The 14,000-nt window shown below is 38.9% G+C and overlaps 1 protein-coding gene across 1 annotated transcript in view; it reads right to left on the reverse strand.

Moving 5' to 3' along the window:
• Positions 1–4,293: 4,293 nt before the first annotated feature.
• PLEKHH2 (pleckstrin homology, MyTH4 and FERM domain containing H2) overlaps positions 4,294–14,000 on the reverse strand; it is a 148,311-nt gene continuing 138,604 nt past the window's right edge. The window contains exons 29-30 of the mRNA XM_003416099.4: positions 8,931–9,068; positions 4,294–7,662 (exon numbers count right to left, since the gene is read on the reverse strand). Of these exons, the coding sequence (XP_003416147.1) occupies positions 7,477–7,662; positions 8,931–9,068 (324 nt within the window). The 3' untranslated portion in view covers positions 4,294–7,476. The remainder of the gene's footprint in view (positions 7,663–8,930; positions 9,069–14,000) is intronic.

Below are 14,000 nucleotides of genomic sequence, written 5' to 3' on the forward strand. Positions count from 1 at the left end.
AACCTTTGGGAATAAAATCCTCCCAACACGTACGGTGCATTTTTGAGACAGACAAAGAGAAGACCACAGCTGCATATGGGAAGAGCTGTAATGGGAGTGGAAGGTCCCTGTTCAATGAAGACAGGATTGCCAGGGAGGTCGATGCATCTACCACTGAGTCAGCATCTATACTTGGGGCTAGCCAGCCTATAGGCTCACGCTGATGGACAGATTGTAATGAATCATAACGATTTTAGTTGTTGTGAAACTTTAGAAACCTTTTGCATGTTAGGAAGGCCTGTTGGTATTGGTAACAATCATGATAGCCAAGATTTTTTTCTGAGTGCTTGCTATATACTAGGTTCAGTACTAGCTCTTTAAAAGTCCAATAGTTTAGACAACTGGGATAGGTAGTTTAAAGAGGAAGCCTGGTAACAAGGAAGATGAAGGTCATCTGGCTGGGCCCTGATCACTACACTAGTGTTAATTCAGTTGATTTGATTGAGCAGGTGAATTCCCTTTTTATTCCTCCCAAGGTTTCATACTTGGACAAGAAAAGTGACCTTCCTGGGTAGATGAAATCTGTCTTCAAGGCAAGAGTATACAAAGATTTGAGCTCTCCTTTTTTTATTGGGTCACCCCAAGAAGACCCAAGGATTTCAGGAGTGGTGATGGAGGGGTAATATTTATGCTGCTTGCTAGATGGGATGAGCAACAGTGGAGAAGGGTAAGGGTGTGTGGGGCGTGTACTTGGGGAACTGTGAATAATTTGGGGTGGGGCATCTCAGATGCCTGGTGGGGCTAAGATGGGAGAACAAACTGGGTAGGTAGATTGGGCTACTACAGAGGACCTTGAAGTCTGGCTTTTACTCTGATTATTATGAGAAACAAAGATGATTTTTAAATGGGTGTGCCATGACTAGACCTGAGTTCCAGTGAGCTAATTTTTTACAGCTGTGTGAGGATGTTTTGAAGCCTGGAAGACCATATGGAGGCTATTAACAATAGCCTAGGAAGTGACAAGAGTTTTTACATTTTTCCCCTTGTTTTCAAAGTTATATAAGCTTATAAAAAGTGGTATGAAGAAAAAATGAAGGGTGTAAAATAAGCACACCCAGAAGTAATAACTATTATTTTGGTATATTTCATTCTAATTTTTTTCTTACAGAGTTGTGATGATACTGTAAAATTACTTTCATACCCTGATGTTATTATTTCTTCCATTAAACTAATCATAAACATAACTGATGGCTGCATAATAAATATTCCATTGTATAGATTTTTCATAATTTATATAAGTAGTATCCTAAAGTTGAGTGAGGTAGTTCAGAGTAACTAACATAAAATGGATTAATCGGGGTTCTTTTGGGATTTTTCAAACTAGAATTGGGAAAAGCAAGTCACATCCTCTATTAATTTTTCAGGGCTGCCACCACAAATTATCATGAACTGGGTATATTAAAACAAAACAAATTTATTCTCTCACAGTTCTGGAGGCTAGAAGTTTGAAATCAAGGTGTTGGCAGGGCTATGCTCCCTCTGAAGGCTCTAGGGAAGAATCTTCTCTTGCCTTTTCCAGCTACTGATGATTGCTGGCAATCCTTGGCGTTCCTTGCCGTGTGGTAGCATAATTCCAATCTATGGCCCCATTTTAACTTAATTATATCTGGAAAGATCCTATTTCCAAAGAAAGTCACATTCACGGGTTCTGGATGGACATGAATTTGGGGGGACACTCTTCAACCCAGTCTACTTCCCCTCTGGAGGAAATTAGCATATGTTTTGCTAAATGAAAACCTATTTTGTAGTAAGAGAATATGATGCTGACAAACAGCGATATAAAGAGAAAGTCCTGGCACATGTGTCATGGTTCCTGTTATCCCTGAGGCTTGGTTGTGTTCCCCATGTTCTTATGGCTTGATTGTTCAACTCTCCCTTTGATTATGAGACACCCTACTATTCCTGCAGTAACTGTTCTTCTTTTTGTCTAAGTTAGTTTAAACTGAATTTTGGAATTTACAACAAAAGAGTCCTCTCTAATATGGTAGAAAGAGGGGGCTTGTGTAAAGGAAAAAAAGTCAAGCCTTCTCTCTTGGGTGACTGATGAGTTGGTGATCCTATTAGCCAATTGTTGAGTGCACAGAGGAGAGCTAGGTTTAGAGGAAAACAAAACAAATTGTTTTGGACGTCCAGTACACAGCTGGACCATTTAAGATCTATTGATTACAGGCAGTTAGGAAGTCAATGGTAGCCTTTTGTAAAGTTTCAATAAAACAATGGGAACGTGACACCAATGTTGCTGGTACTCACTACATCCCTGGGGGAAAAAAATCTTATCTGTTCACACTTCAAAAACTAGTGGGAATTCATCTCAAACTTTTCTAAGTTACTCCTTTCCTGTAAACTTTTCTCTCATAAAAGGCAACTCCAACAGGAGTTTTATAGGCCTACAGTATTTTCCAGAAATTCAAGAAGTCAATAACTTCTCAGCTATCTCTGGTGCTACTCAACATTCATTCTTAGGGGCTGTCTTAGTTATCTAGTGCTGCTATAACAGAAATACCACAAGTGGATGGTTTCGCAGGACAGCCCCAGCAAGGAAAGACCCTCACTGTGCTCCTGGCAGAAAATCCGAAGAACTGACACACAGCCCTTTCCAGATTCATGCATTTATTCAGGGAAACTTACTGACACGGGCAAGCAGCTGCTTTCTCCAGTGGTGGCTGGCTGGAGTATTTTCCGCAACCACCTAGCAAGGGATCCAAGCTTATATACCATTCCAGCTGGGACCAAAGCTCATCGTTTTCTCCCACGTCCTTGGGTAGTCAGTGTTCCCAGGGACTTCATGTCCAGGCCCAGATGTTTTCTTTCTTGTTGCTAAGGCATTCTTTGGCCTTGGCCACTGGTCCAGTCATGCCACTCGGCCTTGTACCTTAGCCCAAGTCCATCCCGAATTCATGCCCAGCATGCTTCAGGGAAAAGCAAAGCTGATTCCATTAGGGAGGGGATGCATATAGTTGAATAGCATTACCCTACAGGTGGCTTTAACAAACAGAAGTTTATTCTCTCACAGTCTAGGAGGCTAGAAGTCCAAAGTCAGGGTGCCAGCTCCAGGGGAAGGGTTCTCTCTCTGTTGGCTCTGGAGGAAGGTCCTTGTCATCAACCATCCCCTGATCTAGAAGCTTCTCCACGCAGCAACCCCAGGTCCAAAGGACCTGCTTTACTCCAGGTGCTCCTTTCTTGGGGTATGAGGTCCCCAAGTCTCTCTGCTCACTTCTCTCTTTTATATTTCAAAAGAGACTGTTTTAAGACAAAACCTAATTTTGTAGATTGAGTCCTACCTCATTAACATAACTGCCGATAACCCCACCTTATTAACATCATACCCAGTAACCCAGTGCCATCGAGTTGATTCCCAGAGAGGAGGATTTATAACACACAGGAAAATCACATCAGATGACAAAATGGTGGACAATCACACAATACTGGGAATCATGGAACTAGACAAGTTGAACACATTTTTTGGGGTAGACACAATTCAACCCATAACAGGGACTCTGCCCAGGGATTCATCAGAGCCACACAGACAGAAAATTATACTTTTCTAGCCACTGTTACTGCTAAAAAAGAGTCACCTGATTTCAATAAAGCTACCAAAATAGACTAGCAACACCTTCAGAAAGGCATAATATCCGCCCCCTACCCCACCCTATTTATTAGAAGATTATGTTAGCAGAGTGCTGGAACATACTCTGTATTCAAGTGCTCTAGTGAACATTTGGAGCCGTGGTGGAGCAACAGTTAAGCACTCAGCTGCTAACTGAAAGGTCGCCGGTTCAAACCCACCAGCAGCTCCATGGACGAAGGACCTAGCAATCTGCTCCTGTAAAGATTACTGCCTAGGAAACTCCATGGGGACAGTTCTACTCTGTCCTATAGGGTTGTTGTGTCTGGGGACCAACTCAGATGGCACACAACAATAACAGTGAACATATGTGTCTTGTTTTGGAGTTATTTGCTGATAGATGTTTTCCTACTGAAAGGTTTTATCCCTTGCCTATTGCTGGGCTCCAAAATAATGGTGTTACAAACCATGTCATGAGGATTTTTGGATTGATGTTGATTATAGATATGTCTCCAGAATCCTTTTGACTATGTTCATTTTAGGGAAAATTTAATTTCAACAAACAAAATCACAGAAGAGAGCAAGTGCATTTCAACTCACCCAGCCTCCTCCCCAGGTCCACCCAAGACTTCAGGACAATCCTCCCACGTAAATGGCCAGGAAAATCCTGAGCCTAGCTCTCTCTGAAATCTTATTTTACTCTAATATCTATGTGTTAACTTTGCCTTAATTTGACATTTAAAGAAAAGGAGAAAGAGAAAAAAAAAAGTTGTTCTAGTATCAATTAAAGCCTTTTTTTTTTCTTCTAGGGCAAGAATAATAGGGGCAAAATGTGACAGGAGATTAGACTTCTGCAAGAGACAGAAATCCTCAGTCCCCACTATACTGGAGCTTCTGCTTCACAGGAATCATCCCACAGCTCAGCCTTGAGGGAACCCAGTCCCATGGCACTGGGGATGGGGGATGGGGGAAAGGTGTTCTTGGCATCCCAGGAACACTAAAGTGTTTTTCTAGAGAACTATGGTTACCCATGGCGGCTAGCGCTTCAGGATTATACTTTAGTACAATTATGGGTTAAATGTATTGTCCTAGGAACCTGACCACCATGTATTTTTTTCCATAGAAACATTTTTCAAGCAACCACCTAATAAACACATTTTTGGAGCAGAGATCCTTTATAAGTTGTGACTAAGTTCTCTTGGAAATGCAGAGTTAAATTCAGTTGCAAGCTATGGCAGCAGTAGTTAACTTTAAGGACCTCCTCACCACCTCCTCCCCCTCCAAATCCAAAATATTTAAAATAAAATTTTAAAACACTATCCATTCAATCCACCTCATGACATAAGCTCCCTTAAGGAGCTTATTAACAAAATCACTGGCAAACCAAAATTTGCATCTATTAATGTATCTATTCACGTATTATATATGTACTTGGGTGTATACACAGGTACTAAAATTACAATTTGCCAAAACAGCTTTCTTTCCTATGGATAAAACAAAGCAACCCTGAAGACAAGGCATGAATGCAAGAGGAGGAGCTACTAACTACCATTTTTCACTAGTAGTACACCTCAGCTTTGACAATGAAAACACCGGATACTTCTGGAAGATTATTTAAAAGATAATGTTCAAAATGGTTTTTGTAAATCATTTATTATGATTGAAAGGGAAGAAAATGATAGGAGACAAATATTACAATTAAACATGTAACATTACTCTCTTGTAACCAATCATAATAACATACTTTGAATTTTTTAAATGGCTATATAAGTACTCTGCCAGAAGATAACATTTTCACATCATCAGTTACAGAAAATTGATTTCTTTCTATCAAAATATTTTCTCTCTGCTCTATCAAAAAGAAATGCGAAGTTTAAGGTACTACAGTTTAAGCTAAGCTTCACTACTTGCTTGAATTAGAAGTTTCTGGAGGTCTTAACAGAGAGTGAAATACTGCCTGAGAATAAAGTGCTCAAACATATGTAAGTGCTCTGCCAAGCTTCCGGCTCACCAACTAATGATTATTAAATGGTTTTTCTGGGAACTTGGAAACTATTTTATCCCAGCCAGAAGGCTCCTGAGAGTCATCCCAAACTGGCAACCAGTTTATACTTGAAGACTAATTTGTTTACTCAGTGAATGGCTGCAGCTCAAAAAACTTAGGGGAAACAGTCAACAGAAATCTGTTTCTATGAGGTTTTTTGACCTTCTTTTTGTCATTTCCAATAAATGAAGTATTACCACAGCAATGTATTCTTGCCTCTGACCTTTATAAGGATGCTAATATGGAATGGGGCATTTTAAAGGACATTTTTAAAAGGCTTAGCGTGAGAACAGCGCATTGCCATGTGGGGAAAGCAGCAAAGAAGAAAATATGAAGGCTCTGCCAACAAATTAATTCAACAGTTAATATGTTTACAAATCGGTTAAAAAAAATACCACAAAGTGATAAATATATGTCCAAAAAATAAATACAAATATTCTATACATAAATAAAATTAAGTATACTCGTGATTACTATTACAATTAAACATTTAAAAAATATAATTCTCATATCACAGTTTCATTTTTATTATGAATTAATACTAATTATTTTGACATGTACCGAAATGTCTTAACCAATTACATAACCTAGAAATTATGGTCTTGGTGAAGAATACTGAATATACCACGGACTGCCAGAAGAACAAACAAATCTGTCTTGGAAGTACAGTCAGAATGCTCCTCAGAAGTGAAGATGGTGAGACTTTGTCTCATGTACTTTGGACATGTTATCAGGAGGGACCATTCCCTGGAGAAGGACATCATGCTTGATAAAGTACAGAGTCAGTGAAAGAGAGGAATGAACAACGAGATGGAATGAACAGCGGCTTCAACAATGGGTTCAGACAGCAACGACGGTGAGGATGGCACAGGAGTGGGCAGCATTTCCTTCTGTTATACATAGGGTCGCTAAGAGTCAGAACCAACTCGCTGGCACCTAACAACAGCAACGAGTATTGTAGTGCATTTCCAAACTCAACTAAAATTTTTCCTCCTTTGACAGAAAAATTTTCTTCTCTTTTAAAAATAGTTTTGGTCATATGTTTTCAAACACTAATTAGAAAGGACTGTGTGTGAGGGAAACGCTTTAAGAATTCTTTGTTCTCCAAGATAATATTACTTAACAAAGCAAGGTCAAAATGACCCAGTACCAAACGCAATAAAATGTGGGCAATTTTCCAGTGACCTCTGACTATGTTGATGATTTAAGAATGTCAGGAGTCACTTTCTCGTTTTAAATTTCACACTCCCCGGATCTGAAAATGTGACAAGGTATACTTTCTAACACCACTCAGGAGGGTCTAGTTACCTAAGTCCTGTTTTCTCAAGTAATGATTCACAGAGTCAGAAGGTTAACTGCACTCACTCTACAGACTTACCCCTTCAACAGCACCCTGCAGCTGTGTTTACACTGTGTATGCCACTCTTTTCCAAATACCCGATCATTAGCTACAGGCACATTGAATTTTAGTTCTTAATTTTTTGGCAGGAGACATTTCCAAATGATCAACTGGTTTACCAAATGAGAGTTTTGGAATCTCCCTTTGTAAAGATTGCTAGATATTGCACAACGTGAGAAACAGACAGACAAAATGACAATTTCTTACCCATTTATGCAATCAGTGTGTTGGCAAATTTTGTGGTTTTGTTTTACTAGCAGTACTCACTGGGATATTTCAGAATAAATAAGAGAGAGTAACCTGCATTATTTTTCAAGTTTGGAAGACTGTGGTGTGGGTACCAAGCTGCCAGAATGCACCTGACCTTGTCTGGAGCTGACATACCCACTGCACAGAGGACAGGAAGTGACTGTTCAGGCTCTCATGATTTCAGAGTAAGGTGGGGCCTTTGGTCGGTCTGCTGCTTGATAGAAGGGGCTGGCTTCCCATCGCCTTGGCTTGGGGTCCCCGGGTCCGGGCTGAGAGCGAGGCTGGAGCAGAGAGGTGGTGAAAAGCTGCCTTTTGCTGATGGAAGTTGTTTATGTAACTGGCGATCAAAAGAGTGATTTCAAGAATCTAACACAAGAAAAACAACTTTGTTATGCTCCTGAGAAGTTCTCATCACTTCCAAAAGAGAGAGAAGGTTGGCCAAGGTGGTCTCCATTTGCAAGAGCCCAGGACACCAGAACTCTCTTCTCTTCAGATCAAACACTAAAGCAGTCACCTGCCCAGCACCACTGAGGCACTGACACAATTTTCCGTTACTTAAACCAGCAGAAAGAATGAATCTCAAAAATAACTAAATTTGGTGCAATATCAGAAAATATGATAGTAGTATAACTATCAATTATCTTAAAATTTGTGAATACATGAACTAAGAAATTCAGTGTATCATATCAACTATTTAAACAAAGTGCTGAGTGTGGCACCATCTTCTAGATTTAATGGCTGATCATGCAGTGATTAAGCGCTCGGCTGCTAATCGAAAGGTCAGTGGTTCAAACCCACCAGTTGCTCTGTGGGAGAAAGATATGGCAGTCTGCTTCCGTAAAGATTTACAGCCTTGGAAACCCTATGGGGCAGTTCTACCCTGCCCTATACAGTCACTATCAGTCCAAACCCACCCGCTCACAGTGATCTTTTGGTTTTTTGCCCTTGCTTAAGAATTTTTTTTTTTTTTTAAGAATAGATTTCTTGGTGGCATGGTAGTTAACAGTTCGGCAATTTTTTTTTTTTTTAAAGTATAGATTTAATTAGAAAAGATATCTGCCATTAGAAAAAAAAAGCTTCAGATTCTAAAGCAGTAGTCTCTTTTTGCTGACAATGATAAAACAGTTAAAGTTTTTAGGAAAATCAATTTCTCATTCTTTTTACTAAAATTGGAATTACTTAGAATGTAGCCCTTTTATTTATTGCTTTTACTTAGAGTCATTAAAACTAGGCAGTTCATAAAAATAGTAAAGGAACAAATGCTTTAATGATAAAAACTTGTTCTTTCCTCTAACAAGTCCATAAAGTTAATAACCGTAACAAAATAAGATAATGTGTATAAAGTACCTGAAAACAACACCATGACCATCTATTTACTTAACTTCTGTGTACTGGGTAAAGTACTATACAAACTTCCTTCATGTAATCCTGAAGCCACAAGTAGTAGGTAGTATCATACCATTTTTTAGATCAGGAAAGAAGGTTTAGGAATATGAGGTGAGACAAAATTTGAATCTAGGACTGCCTGATTCTAAGTCAAGTCTGTTTCCCCACCTAAAGCGTAGCCTTTACTCAATAAATGTTTAAGTATAAAAAATATATGTAACAAAGTTGACAGAAATGTTTCCACTCACCTTGGGCTTTGCCATGGCAAAAAGTAATTTCTCTGTTGGTTTGTCCTTCGAATGCATATTGTTAATGACTACCATAAAATCATCTTGATAACCTCCAAAGGTCATTAGACTCTTGTACACATAGCTGACTATTAGCCTCTTAAAAAAGAAAAACTAAATATAAGTTCTTTACTTTCAAAGAAAGATGAGAAAAGATTAATAACATATATCTCCATTAAAATATCAATAATAATTAGTTACGGTAGCAATATAGAAAACTATTTTCTAAAATCAGATCTATTATGATCCAAAATAGAGCAGTGGTACTAATTTTATTTAGGGTTCATCTGCCTGTATAATTAACATGCATTTTGATCCTGAAACAACTGACTCACTGCAGAAAAATTTAAAAATACAGGAAGAAGATAAAAGCACCTATATTCCAGTGTCCAGGGATAAAAACACTGTTAATATTTTTGTATATGTCCTTTAAGATATGTATATATATTTGGTTGACCCATGTGAAGCTGACATTTTTTAAGGAAAAAATGGTCAAATATTTGCAATCCATATGGTTCAACCTGATAGATTTTGGTATGTCAACAGACAACAGATACTGTGTCCCTCATACTATCTAGCATGTTGCTTTTTTTTTTAAACTTAATAACATATATGAACATCTTTCCACAACAATAGATGTACTTGTGTAACATCATTTTACCGATTTGATAGGTAATCCTCTATTTAACTATTCTCCTATTGTGGAATATTTAAACCATTTTTTATTTGTTACTATCTTAAGCATTGTGCCAATGAGTATTTTTGGATATAGTGCACACATCTAATTATTTCTTTGGTAATAAGTCCCAAAAAGTAAGAACAATTTTTGAGAATTCTTCCAAACTCTCTTCCAGAAAGATTATACCCATTTATTTATACTCCTAGCACTGCTGTCTTGCTAACACTGGATATTATCATTCTTTTAAATCTTTGCTACCCTGATTGGTGAAAAGTAGACTCTCACTGTTTTAAATTGCATGTATTTAATTACTAGTGAGATTAATACTTTGCTTATTGTGGGGAAAATATACAACAAAACATTGAGTAATTCAATAATTTCTACATGTATAACTCAGTGACACTGATTACATTCTTCAAGCTGTGTCACCATTCTCACTATTCTTTTCGGTACTCAATGAAAACTCCCCTCTTTCCCTCTCCTTCTCACCTCTGGTAACCACTAATAATTTTTGCTTATTTCAATAAGTGAGATCATACAGTACCTGTCCTTTCATGACTGACTTATTTTGCTCAGCACAATGTTTTTCTAGGCTCATTCATGCTGTGGCATGCATTGGGACTTCACTCCTCTCTGTGGTTCAACGGAGTAATATTCCATTGTATGTATATACATTTTGTTTATCCATTCATCAGCTGATGGACAATTCAGTTGTTTTCACCTTTTTGCAATTGTGAATAGTGCTGCAGTGAACATTGGTATACATATTTCTGTTTGCATCACTGCTTTCAGGTCTTTTGGGCATATACCTCAGAGTGGAATTGTTGGGTCTTTTTTATGGTAGTTCTAAGGAGCCCTAGCGGCACAGTGGTTAAGTGCTCTGCTGCAGAATTGAACGGTTTGTGGTTTGACCCCACCAGCTACTCCACAGGAGAAAGATGTGGCAGTCTACATCCATAAAGGTTCCAACCTTTGAAACCCTATGGGGCAGTTCTACTCTGTCCTATAGGGTCACTAGGAGTCAGAATAGACTCAATGGCAACAGGGTTATGGTAGTTCTATGTTCAGCTTTTTGAAGAACTGCCAAACAGTTTTCCACAGTGGCTGTACCATTTCACATTCCCACCACAAAGGATGAGGGTTCCTGTCTGTCCACAACCTCACCAACACCTATTGTTTTCCATTTTTTTGATCACTGCCATTCTGTGGTGTAATGGACTGCTTCTGTGTGGCCTTTCTCACCATGGTCTTATAACTCCCAACCAGGTGACTGGACAGGACTGTGTAGATAGGGTAATTGTAGCCCACCAAAGGAATCGGTCAGTTTTGCCATCCCGATGGGTGTGAAATGAGCCACCTCAGAGGCGGGAAGGAGAGAGAATCCCACCACCACCAGGGAAGAAGAGCCAGGAGCTGGCACGCCCTTTGGACCCAGGATTCCTGTGCTGAGAAGCTCCTGGAACCAGGAGACAGAGAGAGAGAGATGTAACACCAAAGGCAGTGAGGCCTGGCAGCAGAGACCAGGCAGTAGAAGATGGCCTGGTGGGCCTCCTGGCCCACAGAGAGAGAAAGCTGAGTGCCTTTGGGTAGAGAGGCTAGGGCCAGGGAGAGGTATGCCTGTGAGCACGGCTGGGAAGAGGCTGTCCTGATGGAAAAACTGCGTTTTGAGTGTTCCTGAGCCTGAATTGTAACCTGTTACTTCCCTAAAAATCCCATAATCATGAGTATGGTTTGTGAGTTCTGTGTGGCCACTGCAATGAATTATCGAACCCAGCAGTGTAGAGTGTGTTGTGGGAGAGACAGTTGGTGTCAAGGCTGGTAAAGATGGTGGAGAGAAGTGGCATGTCTGACCTCCACCTCATGGGAATCAGCCTTGGGCTGTTGATCTTGATTCTCCTTCCCCCATGTAAAGCTAGAGGAGGTCAGACACTGCGCCCATGCCATTTTGATACATTCTAACAGGGGCGAGTTGGTATCTCAGTGTAGTTTTGATTTGCATCTCCCTAATGGCATCTTTAGGATTGCTATGTTAGTCTTTTTATTGCTCTAGAAGTATTTTATACATTTTGGATATTAGATCCTTATTAGATATATGGTTCTCCAAATTTTTCTCCCAATCTGTAGATTGTCTTTTCACTATTTTCATAAAGTCCTTTGATGAACTAAAGTATTTAACTTTTATGAGGTCTTATTTATCTATTTTGTCTTTTGCCGCTTGTGCTTTCATTGACATATCTGATAGCCCATCACTAAAAACTAGCTTCACCCTTACATTTTCTTCTAAGAATTTTATGGTTTTCGTTTTCACAATTAGGTTCTTGACTCATTTTGAATTGATTTTTGTGCATGGCACACATGAGGGTTGGATCCTGACTCACTTTTCTGCATGTGGAAATCCAATTTTCCCAGCACCATTTACGGAAGAGACTCTTCTGACCCCAGTGGATAGACTTGGCATCACTGTCAAAAGTCAGCTGACTATAGATGTATAGATTTATTTCTGGACTCCCAATTATATTTCATTGGTCTATATGTCTATTACATATATATACATTTTTTATATGTCTATTATCATACCAGTACCAGAATGTTTTAATTACTTTGGCTTTATAGTATGTTTTGAAATCAGGAAGTGTGAGTCCTCCTACTTTATTCTTCTTCTTCAAGATTGCTTTAGCTATTTAGGGTCCCTTGACTTTCCATATAACTTTGAGGATTAGCTTTTCCATTTCTGTCAGGAAGGCTGGTGGAATTTTGAAGGGGATTGCACTGAATTTCAAGATTAATGTTTTAAAATACATGTATCAAATATTTCTGTTTCATCATCTGTGAATTGCCTTGGCCCATATGTCTACTGGTATGATCATCATCTTCTTGTTTATAAAGGATCTGTGTATATTAAGGATACAACTCTGTCATATATGCAGCTAATATTTTTTCAAGTTGTTTCTAAAACAGTTTTTAAAATATAATTTGAAGATCTACAGCCTAAAAGCAAAGGAAGCTGCATCTACTGGTTAGCTTGCAAGACTTTGATAGAACGTTCCAGCACTGAATGCCTTAGGAGCTGCAACCTACCACTGTCTGCTCCCTGGCCTGCATGCCCACCTCACGGGACCTCGGGAAGTGGCTAACTTAACTTAGCTAACTCAATATTGGTATATAGCTTTTTGTTGACTTTATGTCATTGGTTTTATAATACCTTCAAGTTCTCCATTCAAGAAATAAAGAAATATAAAACTCCCTCAAAAAAACCTCTTTAGCAATTTTATGGAGAAATTGTAACTATAACAGAAAAAGATAGTTTTGTCTCCAAGAAATTCTTAGTGATCCCAACCTGTAGGTAAGGAGAGCCCACTATGCCTGCAAAGCGAGTTTAGCAATTCCTGCCAGCCAGGTTAAAAAATATGTAAATAAAATATTTACTAAATAATATAACGCACGTGAAAAATGACAAAATATAAATTAAGTTTCAGATAAGTGAGCATATAGAAAGATTAGTTTGACTTTTTTAAAAAAAATCATGTTAAAAACTCTAAGACATTACATATGTACAAATGAACAGATAAGAGAAATGACAGAAATTATGTTATAGACGCTTTAATCAAACTGAATTTAAACTTTGGTAATTAAAGCTTCTACTTTAATATCTTAATATGATTTTCCTTTTAGAAAGGGAACAATATTGCTAATACTATAAATGAATAGTCTTTTCACAAATGATTGCAATTTAATCTTGGTATTTTAAAATATTTCTCATACTGTGATGGTTAAGGTTGTGTGTCAACTTGGCTGGGCCATGATTCTCAGTAATTTGGCAGTTATGTAATAATGTAGTTATCCTCCATTTTGTGATACAATGTAATCACCTTCATGATGTGATCTGATGTGATCAGCCAATTAGTTGTAAGGGGAGTTTTCTCAGGGGTGTGGCTTGCATCAAATATACTGGATGTTCTGGCAAAACTCGCTGGCTTTTGCTCGCTCTGGATCCTGTATCTGGCTTGTCACCATCTGACCTCCGGTTCTTGGGACTTGAGCCAGTGGCCCGCCATATTGCCTGCTGATGTTGGGATTTGTCGGCCCCCATCCCGTGATCCAGCAGCCTACTGTCTGACCTGCCAATCTTGGGTTCATCAGCCCCTGCAGCTATGTGAGTCAGGAGAAGCCTCCAGCCTGACGCCTGACCCACGGACTTGGGACTTGCCAGCCTCTACAATTGCATGAGGTATTTCCTTTAGATAAATATATATAAATATATGCTTCATTGGTTTTGCTTCTTTACAGAATCCAGTCTAAGGTATTTGGTACTGAGAGTGGCTCTAGAGAAATAAAATTGTATGGTTGAGTTT

The sequence above is a fragment of the Loxodonta africana genome, chromosome 26 (assembly GCF_030014295.1).
Source record: "Loxodonta africana isolate mLoxAfr1 chromosome 26, mLoxAfr1.hap2, whole genome shotgun sequence".
NCBI classification, from domain to species: Eukaryota; Metazoa; Chordata; class Mammalia; order Proboscidea; family Elephantidae; genus Loxodonta; species Loxodonta africana.